At 36.8% G+C, this 21,239-nt stretch overlaps 2 protein-coding genes across 3 annotated transcripts in view; one reads left to right on the top strand and one right to left on the bottom strand.

The window, feature by feature from the left end:
- MNS1 (meiosis specific nuclear structural 1) overlaps positions 1-21,239 on the bottom strand; it is a 62,796-nt gene that overhangs the window by 3,171 nt on the left and 38,386 nt on the right. Inside the window, exons 8-10 of the mRNA XM_022579567.3 lie at positions 10,626-10,883; positions 4,963-5,088; positions 1-4,157 (exon numbers count right to left, since the gene is read on the bottom strand). The exon at positions 1-4,157 is cut by the window's left edge and continues 3,171 nt beyond it. Of these exons, the coding sequence (XP_022435275.1) occupies positions 4,065-4,157; positions 4,963-5,088; positions 10,626-10,883 (477 nt within the window). The 3' untranslated portion in view covers positions 1-4,064. The remainder of the gene's footprint in view (positions 4,158-4,962; positions 5,089-10,625; positions 10,884-21,239) is intronic.
- TEX9 (testis expressed 9) overlaps positions 1-21,239 on the top strand; it is a 234,289-nt gene extending 213,050 nt beyond the window's left edge. The window contains exons 12-13 of one of the 2 annotated variants that reach the window (XM_030761665.2): positions 2,421-2,555; positions 3,163-21,239. In XM_030761665.2, coding sequence (XP_030617525.2) covers positions 2,421-2,555; positions 3,163-3,240 — 213 coding nt within the window. In that variant the 3' untranslated portion in view covers positions 3,241-21,239. Of the gene's footprint in view, positions 2,368-2,420; positions 2,556-3,162 lie in introns of those variants that run through there. The other variant, XM_089907172.1, reaches the window with a different exon arrangement.

The raw sequence follows: 21,239 nt of genomic DNA, 5'->3' as shown, positions 1-21,239 counted from the left end.
TTTGTCTTTAAATACTTTCAGCAGTGTTTTGAAGTTTTCAGTGTAAAAGCATTTCACCTTCTTGGTTACTTTTATTCCTAAGTACTTTATTATTTTTGATGGTATTATATTTGTAATTGTTTTCTTAATTTTTTTTAGGAATGTTCATTAGTAGTATATAGAAGCACAACTGGTTTTGTGTGTGTGTTGATTATCATGCAACTTTGCCAAATTAATTTATTCGGATGGATAAGTTGTGGAATCTTGTGGAATCTATAAGATTTTGTACATCCAAGACAACTTCATCTGTGAACAGAGATAATCTTGCTTCTTTTTGATTTGGGTGTCTTTTATTTTTATTCCCTAGCTGCTCTGACCAGAACTTGCAGTACTGTGTTGGATAAAAGTGACAAAAGTGAACATCCTTGTCTTGTCTCTGATCCTAGAGGGAAAGCTTTCAGTCTTGTACCACTGAGTTTGATGTTAGCTGTGGGCTTGTCAATATATGGCTTTTATCATGTTGAAGTAGAATCCTTCTGTTCCTTGTTTTTTAAGTGTTTTTTATCATGAAAGTGTGTTGAATCTTGCCAAGGGTCCCAATGTGTCTCAGAGATGGTGTTGGACTGCTGGTGGGAGGGGCCAAGGTCTAGTGGTGGGGAGGCACCCAGTGCTGGTGGCTGGGCTGGGTCCTGCCATGGCAGGCTGTAGTGGTCCTGGGCTGGTGTCAGCCCACTGGTGGGTGGAGCTGGGTCCCAGGGTCTCTGGCTGCAAGGCCCTGGGGATCCTGGGGCTAGTGCCTCTGCTCTTGTGTGTGGGACAGGGTCCTGGGCCCTCTGGTGGGCAGGGCTGTGCTGTGTTCCAGGTGGCTGTGGGCTCAGGGGCTCTTAAGATAGCCTGCCTGCTGGTGGTGGATGGGGCTTTTTCCCCACCAAGCTAGTTGCTTGGCCTGAGGCTTCCCAGTACTGGTGCTGACAGGCTGGTGGGTGGAGCCATGTCCCATTGCTAGTAAGCTAGAGGAGGACTCTGAAGTGGTGCTTCCCAGAATCAGTGTCCACGTGATAGAATGGGCTCCCACAAATGACTGCTGCCAATGCCTATGTCCCAAGGATGAACTTCAGTTGCCTCTAACCTCTTGGTGATTAGCAGGTGGGTCTGACCCAGGCTCCTTTCAAAAATTACTGCTTCTTTTCTGGGTCCTGCAGCATTTGAGATTTTGTGTACACCCTTTAAGAGTGGAATATCTATTTCCCACAGCCCTCTGGGTCTCCTCTCCACTGGCCTTCAAAGCCAAACATTCTGGGGCTTGTCTTCCCAGTACAAGACCCACAGGCTGGGGAGCCCAATGTGGGGCTTAGACCCATTGCTCCTTAGGGAGAACCTCTGTAATTGTAATTAGCCTCCCGTTTGTGGGTTGCCCATCTGGGGTATGGGTCTTGACAATACTGCACCTCCACTTCTTCTACCTATCTTGTTGTGGTTCCTTTTTTATATCCTTGGTTGGAGAAGATCTTTTCTGTTAGATTCAGGTCTTTCTCATCAATAGTTGTTCTGTAAATAGTTGTAATTTTGGTGTGCCCATGGGAGGAGTTGAGCTCAGGGTCTTACTCTGCCATCTTGGCAACCAAATCTAACCCACTGTCAATTATCTTTTAAAGAGAAGTTTTTAACGAAAAACACTACTAGTATTTACCACGTGTTACTATTTCTGATACTTTTTTTTTTTAATGTGTGTGTAGGTAGATTCAGATTTCCTTCTGGTATCATTTCCCTTTTTGCATGAAAGACATCCTTTCACATTTTTTCCAAGTACCAGATGTTCTTGGAAAGTAGATGTTCCTCTACTTAATAGTTTCTACTTACTTGTCTTAGAGTTCACTGGTCCTTTTTCTCCATTGTCCAAATTGCTGCAGAGCTCATCCAATTAATTTTTAACAAGGAGTCTCACCCTGCACATGTTATTTAGGTGCCAAGGATTTGAGGGAACTGTGTATGCAGATTTTGAGGGCTTTCTCACCTGGAAATTTCTACCATCGTGGCAGCAATGCTGTCCAATTCCTTAGCCCAATAAGACTGATACTTTTTGCTTCAGGTCTGTCCCTGTGAACCAATGAACTGAAAAGTGCTCTCAGAAACCAGCTGAATGTGGATCTCAACCAGTATGCTTCCATGTTTTCAAGGATCATAACCGTCTCCAGTTTCTGCTTACTACTCATTACTCATCTCTGCCTTCAAATATAAACTACTTTGGCATTATTGGAATTAGAACTGAGTTGTTATTTTAAAAACGTTTTTTAAAATGCTAGAGGTGTGAGCATCATTAAAAGTTATCAGAGTTACAGTAATTTAGTAATGCAAAAACTAAAAATAGCTTTTATTGCTGATATCATTTTTTCCATTCAAATACTGCAAAGAAAAAGTGGGATTTTTTTTTCTTTTTGCAGGATATAGCAAATGAAGAACACAAAAAAATTGAAGTGTTAAAATCAGAAAACAAGAAGCTAGAAAGACAAAAAGGAGAATTAATGATAGGGTTCAAGAAACAATTAAAATTAATCGATGTTTTGAAAAGGCAGAAGGTGAGTTTATCCTAAAAAACAAAGTTAAAATAAATCGTAGATGTTATTTGGCTCTTTCTACTAAGATATTTAGTATTTCTACTTTAGATATGTTTATTTTGACATGCTTAGTCACAAAATTTTATCTATACATCAATGCAAGTAAATTAGAAATGTAGAAATAGGACTACTAAATACAATATGGGTACTCCCTAACTAAAGAAGATACCATATATAGAAATAACTTAGGGGATCTGTTTGCCTCCTGAAGAGTGAAAACTGATTACAAACCACTTTTGTTCTGTTCACTACACGAGTTACCTAGTGGTAAGAGGATATGAATTCATGGCTTTGCCACTGTCCCTTTTTGCAAAGATTAGGTATTACAATATTATTGAATTGTTCTCTCAACAGGTTGGTACAATACCAGCAGTGAACGCAGGTTTTTAGAGGCTGACCATTTCAAATGTCACATTTATTGTAATTAGAATTACACATTCCTACAACAAAACAATTTGATAGCATATTATACACACACTTTTATAAATTTCCTGTTGTTCTGTGGTCTACTCTTAACACTAAATTAGACATTAACACTAAATTAGACAATATTTGTTTTTAAACACAGATGCATATTGAAGCTGCCAAGATGTTGTCTTTCACTGAAGAGGAATTTATGAAGGCACTCGAATGGGGAAATAAGTGATCTACTTTTTAACCTATATAGTGCCTGGTGGATATACCCTTTATTTAACTTAAGTTGTAATGGTTTGAATTATTTTTAGTCTAAGAAATGAAGATACTTGATGAATCAAAATAATTCCAAATTCCCTGTGTAGATCTGGGGATGTAAAATTGATATCTAATTATTACAAAATGGAAATATTTTATAAAATAAAGCAATAGGAATTTAACTTTTGATATATCTTTCTTATGACCATCTAGCCCTTTTTCAACTGCATTTGAATAGAAAATATTTTATGTTCTAGAGATGTAACTCTAGGTTGTAAATGATGTTTATACGAGAGAAACTGTTTCTGTGTTCTTACTGACAATTAAGTGCATTTGCTAGTAAAGCACGTTGAAATTCCTCACTCTTTTCCTGTCTACTGTGAGAGGAGAAAAGTAAAGTTTTCCCTGGCCAAATAAGGGAAGTAAAGTTCCAAGACACCAACATAAATAGAAGTGGTATGAAGAGGTTAGTCTCCTGGGTTGTTGGATTTTATATATATATATTTCTCTATATGGAGTGTGGTGTAGAATTCAGATCTTCAAATTTAGTACAAAAACAACAGTTTGATTAAAAGCAATTAACTTTGCCGTTAATTTTGCAGTGAAAAAATACTCAGTAATTTAATTTTTATCAAAAACAAATGTTTTCTTACAAATAATTGTTTATAAATGATGAAATAGAGATGTTTTAGAAAATCCAAAGGCAATGGATTCCTACCCTCACCGAACTGTCAGAAGTTACACTGACATCTAGTGGTAACATACAAAAGAATCCAGGTTTACCAAATTTTGATGATATCACTTCTCTTCACAAATTTCACTCCTTTTCTGATATGCTTTTCTAAACTCTTCACCAAGCATATCAATATCATCCTCTTTTTTGAATACTCCCTACAAGAAAAATATTTTGTGGGTTACTGTGAATGCCACAATAATTCACCAAATGTTCATTAACGCTAACAGATATACAGACATGAGGTTTGCAAAGTTATTTCCAAGATAACAAGATCTAGTATATTTATGAAAAAAATTTTTCTGAAATTATTACTTGATATATACAAAATATTCTTAGCCTGATCTGATTTACCAGATCCTGTGTTAGAACTTGTCATAGGAATCTGGGCTCTTCTGCTTTATTACTACAAGTACTACTGCTTTGATGGGCTGAATAGGAATTAATTTAATCCATACTATACCCTCTACCCTTGTTTTGAAACAGCCCTATAGTATGTATGATATGAGGGAGGTCAGGGTGAAGAGGTTGAGCTTTGCCAGCTTCATGCATGGGATTGGCTCTTGCCTCAGTTCTGTGTCTAATCAGCAAACATTCAGACCCCAGGTTGGGAAGCCTGATGTGGGGCTCAGAACCTTCACTCCAGTGGGTGGACTTCTGTAGTGTAAGTGTTCTCCAGTTTGTGAGTCACCCACCCAGCAGTTATGGGATTTGATTTTATTGTGACTGTGCCCCTCCTACCATCTCATTGTGGCTTCTCCTTTGTCTTTGGATGTGGGGTATCTTTTTTGGAGAGTTCCAGTGTCTTCCTGTTGATGACTGTTCAGCAGTTGTGATTCTGGTGCTCTCACAAGAGGGAGCGAGTGCACGTCCTTCTACTCCACCATCTTCAGTTTCCCTCTGAAATCTTAATACCATGTTTTTTTCCCCACTATCAGAGGTTATATGTTAAATGTCACTTACTTTAGGGAGATATCCTAGTAATTTTGTAGCATGTTCTTTGAGAAGTTTTAGTCTTTCTTCTTCAATAATTTCATTAATACATCCTTGCCTTCTTTGCTGCAACTGCCATTCCTCCAGTTCACGTTGCTGGAAATATAAATAAAATTTATTTTATTGTCACAAAACACATTAAGAATGTGTCGGATAAATTTGTCTAATTTACTCTTGCAGTAAATTAGATAAAACTGATAGGTACTAGATAATATATATCTTTTACATTTTATATATATATATATATATTACAGTCACTATTTCTTTAAAGTTACAAGAAAAATCCCAGCTATGACTGGGATTTTAGGGAGGCAAGTACATATTTTCAGGACAAGTATCTTCATTACCAAGGAAAAAAGATTCAAAGAAATGATTTCCTAATTAATTCAACAAATATTTATTGCGTGCTTACCATACTCCAGGTACTGAAAGCAGCTTACAGTGTAAGATGAAAAAAAAGGTAGATAAAACAGAATAGGGATATCTAAAAGGTAAGTACTGCCATATAAAGTTTTGTAAAGCCTGTATGAAGCACAAGAGTTCCAACAGGCAAGAGTTCCAACAGGCAGGAGTTCTGATAGAGGGCCTTTCCTGGTGGCGCAGTGGTTAAGAATCCGCCTGCCAATGCAGGGGACATGGGTTTGAGCTCTGGTCTGGGAGGATCCCACATGCCGTGGAGCAACTAAGCCCCTGCGCCACAACTACTGAGCCTGCACCCTAGAGCCCATGAGCCGCAACTACTGAAGCCTGCGTGCCTAGAGCCCTGCTCTGCAACAAGAGGAGCCACTGCAGTGAGAAGCCAGCACACCACAACAAAGAATAGCCCCCGTGTGCCACAACAAAGACCCAACACAGCCAAAAATAAACAAACAAACGTCTGATAGACAACCACACCAAACTTCTGTGCCATATAAATATGGAAGAGCTGACTAGCTTTAACACGTTTTAGGACTTAAAAGAACTCTTATGGAAATATATCCAAATAGTCCTATTGGATAGCGAAGGATACTAAAGGCAGACCACTGAAAAAACATTGATGAATTTCTGCCAAGAATTACTTTAAAGTAGTATTAATGCTAAACTTTTCTTTGAAATAACTAAAGTCATGTAAACCAGAAAGGAGGATATCTGTCTTTCTTGCTACAGTGAGAGGCAAGCTTCAGTATAACCTCTTTAAAGTTACTGAATGAAAATACAGAAGAATGCTAGGACACAGCCATATCCAATGCCAGTTAAACCTGGAATTGCTTCTCCTGAGAATATTTTGTCTACTATCATGTCAGATTCATTTGTATTACAGAATTAGAAGTATCACTGACAGCTAATCGAGAAAAGACTTACACTTTCACCCATGTTGCTACTGAATCAAAGGGTTGAGTTGCTCTTAATTATTTTATCTCTAAGATGAAACAGGGTAATAGAATCTACCATAGAATCACTATACCTGATTTTTTTTTAGACCACATTTCTAACACTCCTTTAGGGTCAAATGTGGTCACAACAGGACTAGGATTTTGCCAATGGAATATAAGCAAAAGTGTCAGATGGCAGTTTCCAGGAATCAATCTTATATCCTTTGTCCCTTCTGCACTTCTTCCATCTGCTGCTTGAAACATGGATATGAAGGTTGAAGATCTAATTTAAACCATGAAGATGATGGCTATAGCCTACAGAAGCCATAACGAAAAGCTAGAAGGAGCCTGGGTTCCTGAAGACTATGAATAAAGTCTCAATTTCTAGACTTTCATGTGAGGGAATAGTAAACTATCTACTAAGCCACTGTTAATTTGAGACTACTTGTAGCCAAGCATGATCCTAACTGATCTATTCCTTATAATAGGGAGGTGCAAGAAGTTCTATAATGTTATGAGAAAAATTCACTCATTAGATTTTTGTCCAGTGATGTATATGGGCTCTAATTTGGGTGTAATACAGGATCTCCCTTCTTAGGATGTGGTAGACCACATTAACTGTTCATCCTAAAAAACATTTTTATAGTTAATTAGGGTAAATATTTTAGAAAGGTATAAAACCAATTTGTTCATGAGGACAAAAAAAAAAAAACAGAGCCTTATATGTTTGTGTAATAGAATGGATTCATGATTCTATGATCATGAAAATTCATCCTTGCCCTTGGACCAGAATAGAAATGCGACCCAATCTCACTGATATTGAAATTAAGCCCACAGCTTCATATCGGGAAGGTTTACAATTTTAAAAAAAATTAAGATATAAATTTTTTGTAAAAGCATGCTTTAGGTAATATTTTCAGATTTCTTCCATTTATAGCTGTCTTGCTAACTTTTCCAATAGCTTTCAGATTAGCTCTGTAAGCCATGAGATAGTAGGACAGTCACAGTCACTGGTTCTACCTCTTTCTATACAAGGAGTATTCAAAGCTTTCTGGTCAATTTCAAAAGGCTTTTACTTTTCAGTCTCCGTGATCACTTTGCTCTGACCAGGCAAAATGTTAGGTGCTTTATAGGTAATTATCTCCCTTAAAGGTTACAGTAGATCATGGTTGGTTTATATCAAAGCTACAGAATTGAACTTTTATCCAGTAGGAATGCACTTAAACAGGAGGAGGACATAATGAGATTTTTTTTATACCTTGCTAACTGGTAGCAGATGCCACAAGGAGACCAATTATAAGTCAATTTCAGTAGTCCACAGAATGATACTGAATGTCTAAATTAAGTTATGAAGAAGAGAAACTGAATTTAAGAGGTGAAATCAATAGGACTGTTGAGGTGGAATCAATAGGATTTGGTGGCTGACTAAAAATTATTACGTAAGAAATAGGAAGAGTCCAGGAATGATTCCAAGGTGATAGCATATTCACTCAGTCACCCAAGCCTGTCTTTAACCAAGATTCAGGCTACAGAAATTGGAGGTTTGTCCGTTACATTCACTTTTGGAAACCTAAATTCTAAGGCACCCACAAGATTTCGAACTGTGTCCTTTAGGCATCTGGAAATATGACAAAAGAACTACGGTGTAAGGGGACTTTCCTGGTGGTCCAGTGGTTAAGAATCTGCCTTCCAATGCAGGGGATGTGGGTTCGATCCCTGGTCAGGGAACTAAGATCCCACATGCTGCGGGGCAACTAAGCCCATGGGCCACAACTAGAGAGAAGCCTGCACTCCACAACTAGAGAGAAGCCCAGGCACCGCAACAAAGAGCCTGCACGCCACAACAAAAGATCCCACGTGCCGCAACTAAGACCTGATGCAGCCAAAATAAGTAAATAAATAAATAAATTTTTAAAAAAGAGTTGATTAAGTATAGAGGAAAGCCAAAACTTGAACCCCAAGTCTCTCAACACGTCATTGCATCAGTCAAAAGAGCTGATCTCTCTTGGTTTTCTATGACTTCCAGATTCTTTTATCTTTCTGACCATTTCTTGGTCTTGGCAATTTTTTCTACTACTTCCACCTCCTAACTAGAATGTTCTCCAAGTCTCAGTCACTGGCCCTCTGATTGTTTCTCATTATAATATATTATTTGGAAGAATCATCTTAGTTTGAAACTCTCTGTGCTACTTAATGACAGAAATGCTTGTCTAAGAATACTTGACCTAAGTTTTCTTCTGTTCAACTGCCATCAGGATTTTTCAACTTGCGTTTCTATTTCAAACTCAGTATGACTAAAAATGAAGTCATTGTATCTTTTTGCTCCAATTCAAAACAACAGCACTTGTATTCCTTGAGTTTCTCATGTTTGAAACTTTGAGAGTTATTTTGACTCCTTCCTCCACTCTACCTTGTATGGTCCAAAATAATCATACAAGTCTCATCTATTCTTCCTTTAAAAATATTTAAACTCTACCCTTTCTCTCTCCTTCCACTGCTCTGTTAACCTATTCCAGGTCATCTCTTCACTCTTAAATTACTACTTTCTCCTCTTGTTAAACACCATATTATGATAACCAGTTTCTACTGTATCATGTCCAAACTCCTCTGCCTATTATTCAGGTTTCTCCATTTGATAATTCCATATGCTGCCAACTTGGAATAGCCTTCCTCTGTCTTCTTTTATTCATTTTGTATGTATTTCCAGATAAGTCCACATAGTTCTGTCGTAAAGGTATTGCACACTAGTAAATCCCACACTACCACATTCTACAAATGTTTACCTTGTACATTTAAGAAATATATTCTTAATATAGTGCTATATATAGTCGAGTCTTTTGGGTATCTAGACCTTATTTTCTTTTGCTAGATTAGAAGCTACCAGAATGAGCTTTTGTTTTGATTCCCTCACCAACACTCAGCAGAATGCCTAGCAGATCAGTATCTGTTGATTATAAGAATATCTTGAGATTTCTTTTTGTCTACCCATGCAGGAAAGATCAGCATTATGATATTAATTTAATAATCCCAGCTCTGCCACTTACTTGCTGTGAAACCTTGGGCAATACATATAATCTCTATGCCTCAGTTTCCACATCTTTAAAATGGGGGTAGTAATAGTACCTAATTCACAGGGTTGAAAGTTAAAAGTTATTACTTTGCTTGTAATGAGTATAGAATAGTGAATGACATATGAAAATGCTCAGTAAATGTTAGTTATTATTACTACCACTTCTATTACTACTTAAAAATATTTGCCATATGCCTAATCTGTACTTTTCACATTTAGAGTTCTTTATCTTTTCAAAACACTTACACGTTTTCTTATTTGGTTCTTAAAGTATTATTTCAGTTTTACGGATGAAACACAAATAGACAAATCAATGTGTCCAAAGTCACAAACCTAGTTTCCCCACCAATTCTTAAATCCACATTTCCAACTAAGAAATCTTCCCCTGGGCCTCAAAATCAATGTGGACAAAATGGAATTATATACTCCCTCAAAATCTGTTTTTCTTTGTACATACACTTTCTGTAGCACATCACCACTCACTGAAGATGGAAGTACATAATAGCGTTATTTATTAGTAGTAGCCTAATTCTTCTTTCAACTCTCCAGAACTAATTGGTCACCAAGCCCCATCAACTCTACGTTCCTGACATCTCACAGATGGATCCCTTCTCTGTTCACATGGGTTTTCATCACCTATCACTGGGATAACTATAATAACTTCCTTACTGATCTTCCTGTCTCTGGTCTTACTCCCCTCACATCTGTCCTCAACACTGCTACCTGAGTCATCTTTCCAAGTGCAGATCTTATCATGTAGCTTTCTTAATTCTTCAGTGGGTCTCCCTGGATAAAGTCCACCATTAAAATAGCAGCCAGGGCATTCATGATCTGTCTCCTCTCTGCCATACCAAGATGTCCATGTCTGTATAATTATCATCACATGCACTTGATACATCTTTATAATCATTGTTTTTAATGTATTTTTCTTAAACAACACCAAAAACTCATAGATGATATGGACTTAGTCATATTTATCTTTGTGTTCTCAACACCAACCAATGTCTAACACACAGAAAGCATCAATAAATATTTTCTAGATTCATTGATTAACAAGTGGCCAGAAAATTTATATGTCATATGATTAGTAAATGGATATCTAACATCTGGCACATAAATGGTTCTCAGTTAAATGTTTAGTGGATAAATAAATTAGCTGGTTGTTATTCAATGATAATTACCAGAAAAAAACCCAAAATACTTTTCCTTACTTTTTCTGCAAGGAACTGGTTGCGACGCTCTTCAATAAGTTTTTCCACAGCCCTCTTGTGTTCTAGTTGCTTCATTCTTTGCTTCTGAGCATTCATTAATTCTATTCGATCATCCTCAGCAAATTTCGCCAGCATAGCTTTTCTAAAGATCTCTTCTTCCTCTTTTGCAGCCTGAAGTACTAGTTCCTTCAAGGCCATTTGTTCCATAAAATTTTGCTTCAACTCCTTTTGCTTTCTCGATTTCTCTTCTGCTTCTTCCTAAATCACAATACATATAAAAGTTAATTCAGTAACTATGTCTTTACAGCAGATTTATAAAGATAGGGTAGGACAGAGTTTGATTAAGCTTAGTGTTACAATATGAAATAAAACTGAAAAATTAAGGCTTTTCAAGGTAACACTTGCCCCATCCTTTAAAAACTAATAGTTACACAAAGTACATGTTACCCTTGGATTGCCTCCTATTACTTATTTTAATTAATATATATTTACCACCTTGTTTCTGTAGTCAGAATTAACGCATTAACTTTGAAAAGAGCTAATATAAAAAATTTTTGCATATCTCAGTTTATTAAATCTGTCATCTGTATAATTTGTACCAACTATGAATCATTCTAGAAACTTGTGTTCAAATCATTGATAAATATTTTTCAGAACAATAATCTACCAATGACAATCAGAGTATTTCAGGGAAATTCAAATTTACTTGAAGCAGTTAAAGTCCTTTCCTACAAGGTTTAATTTCCCCAACATTTTATTATGAAAAATTTCAAAAAATACAAAGAATTTTACAGTCATCACCCATTTTTGCTGTATCATCTATCCAATTAGGACCGATGTAAATTTTAAATCATTTGCTAATCTAACAAACTTTGTTCAATTCTAATACAAGCTCCAGGTAGGCCAGAATCTTCAAAGCATTCAAAATATTGCCTTAACAACACCCAGATGGCCAAGGTTCTTACCTACAGATAAAACAAACTACAAGGGATTTACTATAGGCCATCAGGTGGCATACAGAACTTCCAGGAAGGCCAGGGAACCAAGCTGCCCTCACACTGCTCAAGTCCTATTATGGTAACTCTGACTGCTATCTCATTTTGCTCACTTCCATCTTCACACCTTGAAGTGGGGGTGATGACTGTTGGAGGTAACATAGTTCATATGAAGAATTCTAGCTAAAAGAAGAGAAATATAGTTTTAACTTTATAGTCTTTATAATAAAGACAAATGAATTTAAAATGGGGTAGGATGTGGTAGGAGTAGGAGTGGGTTTTAAGAGAGCCAATCTGCAGTATGAGTTACAGCAACTTTGTTCATTATATTGATCATTCAGCCTCTTTTTCTTCATTTATCCCTATCTAATCCTCTTTTCAAATCCTACCTCCATAGTCTTCTCTAATCACTCCAACTCAAACTTCTCTCTCTTTGTGAGCTCTTATACCATTAATATTCCATCATTTAATTTTATTCCATATATACATGCCTCATCTCCTCACTAAAAATAAATTCATAGATGGCATATCTTATATTCCTTTGGGATGCTGGGCACGTAGTGATTTTGTAATATATAGTTTGCGTTTATTTGCCATATATTTCACAGAAGTCAAAGGCTCACTGAAGGCAGAGATGCTGTGTCAGTTAGCTTTGAATTCCTCCAGAGCTTATCATAATACTTTGCACAGAGAAATTCAGTACATATTGAACTAAATGAACTGTTGACATGCCTGGCAACCATCTCCCATACAAATTTTAGTTTAATCCAATGGTGAAGACATCTGGCTAAAGAACAGGGAAGAGTTTGGCAAAACAACACACCATTTATTATGTTTTTTCAACCAGAAAGTATTCATGTACTCTGATGTGTCTGGATCAGGATTATGTAGTTACATAATATGAACTGTATAATTTTCCATCCTTTTCTGTGTTCTAAATCCCATTATGTGGTTTGAGGAACAGCTGTTCACTGAAGGTTTGAAGTAATTTGCTGTAAAACTACTCTGAGGCTGGAAACTTTTTAGAGATATCTTAGTCTGGGTTCTCCTCTGAAAGCAGAGCCTTAAACAAGGACTTATATATAGATATTTTACTGGGGAGGGAATCTCAGTGGTGAGGGACGGAGTAAAACAAGGAAAGAAGAAAAGCCAACACAAGGGTACATCACTGAGCTGGTTACCGCCTCAGACAACTGAGGCTTAATCCTGCCAGGACCTTGTGAGGAATGCATGGAGCACCTTTTAGGACCTTCCCAAAGGCCGCCAGGCAGAGAAGAATTTATCCCTCAATTTCTGTCCACTGTTGGTTGAGGGATGCCCCAAAGGATGTTACCTCCCTGCCCACACACACACCCTTACACTTTAAGAAGCCGTCAGCACAGGGTCCGTCTGAGCCCTCACAACTGTTCCCCAAAGCTGCCACTGAAATCAGAGGTGAGACTGAGAAGATGTGAGGCAGGGCACAAAAGTCTTGTGATAGGGGAAATATCCTTAATAATCTTATTTTGTCTTGTTTTCCTACATTTTTTGAAATCACTGTATTTTTAATGCAGAAAATTATGCCATTGAGATTTTCATTTTATTAGTAGATAATTGAATAACTTTTCAGTATTTTTCTAATCTACTCTCTTTATAGACCCTTTATTCCTTCAAATTTTGTTTTCACCTTTTTTCTTTTTTATTACGTTTTTCCAGAGTAAAATCTTTTTCCCCCCAATATTAAGCAACTGGATTAATAAATGCTAACGTGTTCTACTGATTTTTGGTTTATTTCTACTTGTATCTTTATTATCCTTCCATATTCTTGCCTCATACTTGAATTTATATTGTTTTCTCAGTTATTGAGTTGGGTGCCTACACAGTTTTTTCTAATATTTCTCATTTAATAATTAATTGCCTGATAGATTTTGATAGGTCATAATCTTATCCTCTGAATTTTCTGCAAATATCCTCTTCAACCAATAATAATTGAAAAGAAAGTTTTCAGATTTTCAGTTAGTAGTTTAAAATATTTGTTATTAATTTCTAGTGATATTTAAACACCCTTTCCCCTTGTATTACTCCAGTAAATTTTCTTTGGCGATCTAACAGCTTTTAAAGTTACGTACTTCAATACAACGTTACATGGAAGATTAAATGTTCATTCTGTTATACCTCCCTTGGTGATTACACCTTTTATCTGTGGTATCTGGGATTCATTTGATGTTCCACTTACCTAGTGATAACCCTGCCTACCTGCTTCCCATTTGGTCATATATGCCTGTTATGCCTTCCTCCATCATTTTATTCTTAATGCTTTTGGGGTTATTTGACATTAGGTATCTATAAGTGGATTACATTAAGATATTTTTTTAAAAAAACTGGACACATTTTATATTCTTACATGCAGTTAATTAAGGATTTACATGAAATAAGTTTTGATATTTTACATGGTATCTATTTCCTCCTCATTAATGGAACAGTATCTAAAATAATGTTCCATTTTTATATAGCTGATAATATTACAAATAATAGTACTAATAGCTATAATTTATTGTGTACTTGGCTATTCATATATCTAGTTTTACAAACTGTTCAAACTTTTGGGAATTCCCTGGTGGTCCAGTGGATAGGACTCCACACTGTCACTGCTTAGGGCATGGGTTCAATCCCTGGTCAAGGAACTAAGATCCTGCAAGCCATGCAGTGTGGCCAGAACAAACAAACAAAGTGTTCAAACTTTGGGCTCATTTAAAAAAACTGGGGGGCTTCCCTGGTGGTGCAGTGGTTGGGAATCCACCTGCCGATGCAGGGGACACAGGTTCGAGCTCTGGTCCAGAAAGATCCCACATGCCGCAGAGCAGCTGAGCCCGTGCACCACAACTGCTGAGCCTGCGCTCTGGAGCCCGTGAGCCACAACTACTGAAGCCCATGCACCTGGAGCCTGTGCTCTGCAACAAGAGAAGCCACCGCAGTGAGAGGCCCACACACTGCAGTGAAGAGTGGCCCCTGCTCGCCGCAACTAAAAAGGAAGCCCGCGCACAGCAACGAAGACCCAATGCAGCCAAAAATAAATTAATTTTTTTAAATGGGTTTTTTATATTCTTTTATCAAGTTATGAGTGTTCTTTATATATTCTGGGTAAAGGTTATTTGTAAGATATACATATAGGGAATATTTTCTCCCAAACTGTGGCTTGCATTTTCATTTTCCTAACAATGTTAAGAAATTATTAATTTTAAAAAATTTTTTATTTATTTATTTTTTGGCTGTGTTTGGTCTTCATTGCTGCACGTGGGCTTTCTCTAGTTGCGGCAAGCGGGGCTACTCTTCTTAGTGGTGCACATGCTTCTCGTTGCGGTGGCTTCTCTTGTTGCAGAGCATGGGCTCTAGGCATGCAGGCTTCAGTAGTCATGGCTCACGGGCTGTAGGCACACAGGCTCAGTAGTTGTGGCACACGGGCTTAGCTGCTCCATGGCATGTGGGATCTTCCCGGACCAGGGATCAAGCCCATGTCCCCTGCCTTGGCAGGCGGATTCTTAACCACTGCACCACCAGGGAAGTCCGGAAATGATTAATTTCAATGTAGCCAGTTTATAAACTTTTTTTATGGCTCATGACTTTTTTATCCTTCTAAAAAAGTTTTTGCCATTCTCAAGTTTATAACAACCTTCTCTTACGTTTTCTTCTAGAAATTTTTTAGTTTCAGTTTTTTTGTGTTATAGCATGATAGAATATAACAAGTGTTGGCAAGGACGTGCAGAAATTGGAACCCTCCTGCATTGGTAGTAGTAATGTACAATGGTGCAGCCTTTGTGGAAAAACAGTTGGGCACTTCCTCAAAAAATTAAACACAGAATTACCATATGACTCAGCAATACCACTGCTAGGTATTTACCCAAAAGAATTTGAAAAAGATATTCAAACAAAAACTTGTACACAAATGTTCATAGCAGTAACATTCACGACAGTCAAAAAAAAAAGGTGTAAACAAACCAAATATCCATAAGCTGTCGAATGGATAACAAAATGTTACATATCCATGCAATGGACTATTACTCAGCCAAAAAAAATGAATGAAATACTGATACCTGCTACAAAATGGATAAACCTCCAAAATATTATTCTAAGGGGAAAAAAATCCCAACACAAAAGATCACATATTGTATGATCCCACTTATATGATATACCCAGAATAGCCAAATTCATAAAGACAGAAAGCAGATTGGTAGTTGCCAGGGTCTAGGAGAGCACAGAAAGGGCAGTGACTGCTTAATGCAGGTATCCTTTTGGGGTAATGAAAATGTTTTGGAACTAGACAGAGATAATGGTTACACAATATTGTGAATGTACTAAATGCTGCTTTAAAACAGTTAAAGTAGTCAATTTTATGTTACATGAATTTTACCTCAATTAAAAAAAAACACTTTAAGGAGAAACACACAAATCCACAAATATATGGTTAGAGTCATCAGCAATCCTCTCTCCACAACTGATATAACGACTAAATAGAAAATCAGCAAGGATATAGAAGAACTCAACAAAACTATCAATCAGTAGGATCTAATTGACATTTATAGAACATTTCACCCAAAATAGCAGAATACATATTCTTTTTAAATGTTCACAGAATTTAAAGCAAATAAAATCATATTGAGTGTGTTCTCTGATCACAATGGAATCAAACTAGAAATCAATAATTTAAAAAAACACAAAAATTTCTGGACATTTGGTCACTAAGTAACACACTTTTAAGTAATCCATTGGTTAAAGAGGAAGTCTCAAGAAAATAAATACATCAGAGTTAATGCAAATGAAAACAAGACATCAAAACTTGTAAGATGAAACAAACAGTTTTGAGAGAAATTTATAGCACCAAATGCATACATTTTTTAAAATGCATTTATAGCATTAAGGGCATGCATGTAGGAAATGTCTCAAATCAATAATCTAAGCTAAAAACAAAACAAAACAAACAAAAAACTACATCTTAACCAACAAGGACCTACTGTATAGCACAGGGAACTATTCTCAATATCCTGTAATAACCTATAAGGAAAAAGAGTCTGAAAAAGAATTTTAAAATTAATAATAATCTAAACTACTACACCTCAGGAACCCATAAAAAGGAAGCAGAAGGAAGTAAATGAAGAGCAGAAATCAGTGGAATTGAAAATAGAAAACCAATAGACAATATCAATTAGGCAAAATGCTGGCTCTCTTTAAAATATCAATGAAATTGAAACCATGAATCTCCTAGAAGGAAACACAGGGGGGTAAGTTCCTCTATATCAGTCTTGGCAATATTTTTTTTGTATTTGACACCAAAATCAAAATAAACAAGTGGGATTACATCAAACTAAAAAGCTTCTGCACAGCCAAGAAAATCATCAACAAAATGAAAAGGCAACCTATGGAATGGGAGACAACATTTGCAAATCCTGTATCTGATAGGAGTTAATGTCCAAAATACATAAAGAAGACATAAAATTTAACAGAAAAGAACAAAAAAACCCAATTAAAAAATGGGCAGAGTATCTGAACAGATTTTTTTTCCAAAGAAGATATACAAATGGCCAACAGGTACATGAAAAGGTACTCAACATCACTAAACATCAGGGAAATGCAAATCAAGATCACAATGAGAACCTGTTAGAATGGCTATCATCAAAAAAACCCCGAGAGATAATAAGAGTTGGGTGCATATGTGGTAAAAAGGGAACCCTTATCACTGTGGGTGGAAATGTAAATTGGTGCCAGTATAGAGGTTCCTCAAAAAATTAAAGACAGAACTATCATGTGATCCAGCAATCCCACTTCCAGGTATATATCCAAAGGAAATGAAAACAGGATCTTCACAAGGTATATGCACTCCCATGTTCATTGCAGTATTACTCACAATAGCAAAAATATGGAAACAACCTAATTGTCCATCAACATATGAATGGATAAAAAAATGCGGTACATCTATATAAAATGGAATATTATTCAGCCATAAAAAAGAATGAAATCGTGCTATTTTTGACAACATGGATGGGCCCTGAGGGCTTTATGCTAAGTGAAATGAGCTGGACAAAGAAAGACAAATATTGCATGGTAACACTTATGTGTGGAATCAAAAAGAAGAAAAAAATGTCAAACTCATTGAAAGAGAAAGTTGAAAAGTGGTTGCCAGAGGCTGGCAGGGGGGGAAATAGGAAGAGATTGGTAAAACGGTACAAATTTCTGGATCTAAAACAAATAAGGTCTGAGGATCTAGTGTAAAACATGATGGCTATAGTTGATAACACTTTCTTGTATAAATGAAATTTCCGAAGAGAGTAGAACTTAAAATATTCTCACACGTAAAAAAACAAATCTGTTAAGTGACAGATGTGTAATTAACTAGATGGGGGAATCTTTTTACAATGTAAATGTTTATCAAATCACCACAGTGTACACTTTAAATATCTTACAATTTTATGTGGCAATTATACCTCAAGAAAGCTGAAATTTAAAGAAAAATCAGATAAAATTAAATCCTAATGTAAGAGTGACCAAAAAAATGAAGAAACAAACTATCAATACCAGAAATGAAACACTAGAGACTCTGCAGACATTAAAAGGATAATAGTACAAACTATTCTACACACCTAAGTTTGACAATTTAGACAAAATGGATCACTTCTTTGAAAAACACAAGTCACCAAAACTCACCAAATATGAAATAAGATAATTTGAATAACTCTATTCAGTAACTAATAAGAATATTGAGGGGATGAGACAAGATGGTGGGGTAGCAGGACTTCAGCTCACCTCCTCTCACAAAAATACCAAAATTACAACTAACTGCTGAACAACCATCAACAAAAAAGACTGGAACCTACCATACAAGATGTTCTACATCCAAAGACAAAGAAGAAGCCACAACTAGACGGTACGAAGAGTGCTTTCACGATATAATCAAATCCCATACCTGCCAGGTGGGTGACATGCAAACTGGAAAATAATTATATCGCAGAGGTTCTCCCACAGGAGTGAGAGTTCTGAGCCCCACGTCAGGCTCCCCAGCCTGAGGGTCTGGCGTTGGGAGGAGGGACAAGCGTACATGGAACACTCTCCAGGATAGATCACAAGCTAAGCCACAAAGGAAGCCTCAGTCAATTTAAGTAAATTGAAATCATATCAAGCATCTTTTCTGACCACAGTGCTATCAGATTAGAAATCAACTACAAGGACTTCCCTGGTGGCGCAATGGTTAAGAATCCACCTGACAATGCAGGGGACACGGGTTAGAGTCCTGGTCTGGGAAGTTCCCACATGCCATGGAGCAACTAAGCCCGTGTGCCACAAATACTGAGCCCGCATGCCACAACTACTGAAGCCCGCACGCCTAGAGCCCATGCTCCACAACAAAGAGAAGCCACCACAATGAGAAGCCTGTGTACCACATCGAATAGTAACCCGTGCTTGCCACAACTACAGAAAGCCCGTGCTTAGCAACGAAGACCCAATGCAGCCGAAAATAAATTTTAAAATTTATAAATAAAAAAAAATCAACTACAAGAAAAAAACTGTAAAAAACACAAACATATGGAGGCTAAACTATGTATTACTGAACAACTGATGGATCACTGAAGAAATCAAAGAGTAAATCAAAACATACCTAGAAACAAATGAAAATGAAACCTCAATGATCCAAAACCTATGGGATGCAGCAAAAGCAGTTCTAAGAGGGAAGTTTACAGCAACACAATCTTAACTCAGGAAACAAGAAAAATCCCAAATAAACCACCTACCATTACACCTAAAGCAACTAGAGAAAGAAAAACAGACAACACCCAAAGTTAGTAGAAGGAAAGAAATCATAAACATCAGAACAGAAATAAATGAAACAGGGATGAAGGAAACAATAGAAAAGGTCAATGAAACTAAAAGCTGGTTCTTTGAAAAGATAAACAAAATTGATAAACCTTTAGCTAGACTCATCAAGAAAAAAAGGGAGAGGGCTCAAATCAAAAAAATTAGAAATGGAAACGGAAAAGTTACAATGGACACCACAGAAATACAAAGGATCATAAGAGACTACTACAAGCAACTATACACCAATAAAATGGATAACCTAGAAAAAACGGACAAATTCTTAGAAAGGTACAACTTTCCAAGACTGAACCAGGAAGAAATAGAAAATATCGAGTTGGCCAAAAAGTTCGTTCAGGTTTTCCTGTAACATTTCACGGAAAAACCCAAACGAACCTTTTGGCCAACCTAATACGAACAGACCTATCACAAGTACTGAAATTGAAACTGTGATTAAAAATCTTCCAACAAACAAAAGCCCAGGACCAGAACTCTAGCAAACACAGGTGAATTCCAGCAAACATTTAGAGAAGAGGTAACACCTATCCTTCTGAAACTCTTCCAAAAATTGCAGAGGAAGGAAACACTCCCAAACTCATTCTATGAGGCCACCATCGCCCTGATACCAAAACCAGACAAAGATACCACAAAAAAGAAAATTACAGTCCAATATCTCTGATGAACACAGATACAAACATCCTCAACAAAATACTAGCAAGCTAAATCCAACAATACATTAAAAGGATCACACACCATGATCCAGTGGGATTTATCCCAGAGATGCAAGGATTTTTCAATATCTGCAAACAAATCAATCAGTGTGATTCACCACATTAACAAATTGAAGAATAAAAACCATATGCCCATCTCAATAGTTGCAGAAAAAGCTTTTGAAAATATTCAACACCCTTTCATGATAAAAACTCTTCAGAAAGTGGGAATAGAGGGAACATACCTCCACATAATAAAGGCCACATATGACAAACCCACAGCAAACATCCTTCTCAACGGTGAAAAGCTGAAAGCATTTTCTCTAAGATCAGGAACAGGACAAGGATGTACACTCTCATCACTATAATTCAACATATTTTTGGAAGTCCTAACATGCAATCAGAGAAGAAAAAGAAACAGAAGGAATCCAAATTGGAAAAGATGAAGTAAAACTGTCACTGTTTGCAGATGACATGATACTATACATAGAAAATCCTAAAGATGCTACCAGAAAACTACTAGAGCTCAACAATGAATTCGGTAAAGTTGCAGGATACAAAGTTAATACACAGAAATCTCTTACATTTCTATACAGTAACAATGAAAGATCAGATAGAGAAACTAAGAAAACTATTCCATTTACCACTGCATCAAAAAGAATAAATTACCTGAGAATAAACCCACCTAAGGAGGCAAAAGACCCTTACTCTAAAGAGCATAAGGTACTGATGAAAGAAATCAAAGATGACACAAACAGATAGACAGATATACCATGCTCTTGGATTGGAAGAATCGATATTGTTAAAATGATTATACTACAAAAGGCAACCTACAGATTCAATGCAATCCCTGTCAAATTACCAATGGCATTTTTCATAGAACAAAAAATTTCACAATTCGTATGGAAACACAAAAGACACCAAATAGCCAAAGCAATCCTGAGAAAGAAAAACAGAGGTGGAGGAATCATACTCCCTGACTTCAGTTTATACTATAAAGCCTCAGTCATGAACACAGTATGGTAGGGCTTCCCTGGTGGCGCACTGGTTAAGAATCTGCCTGCCAATGCAGGGGACACAGATTCGAGCCC

The sequence above is a fragment of the Delphinapterus leucas genome, chromosome 2, assembly GCF_059928025.1.
Source record: "Delphinapterus leucas isolate spDelLeu-1000000601 "Yukka" chromosome 2, BTC_Dleu_Yukka2, whole genome shotgun sequence".
Lineage (NCBI taxonomy): Eukaryota > Metazoa > Chordata > Mammalia > Artiodactyla > Monodontidae > Delphinapterus > Delphinapterus leucas.
This window is presented reverse-complemented; position numbering and strand designations above follow the sequence as displayed.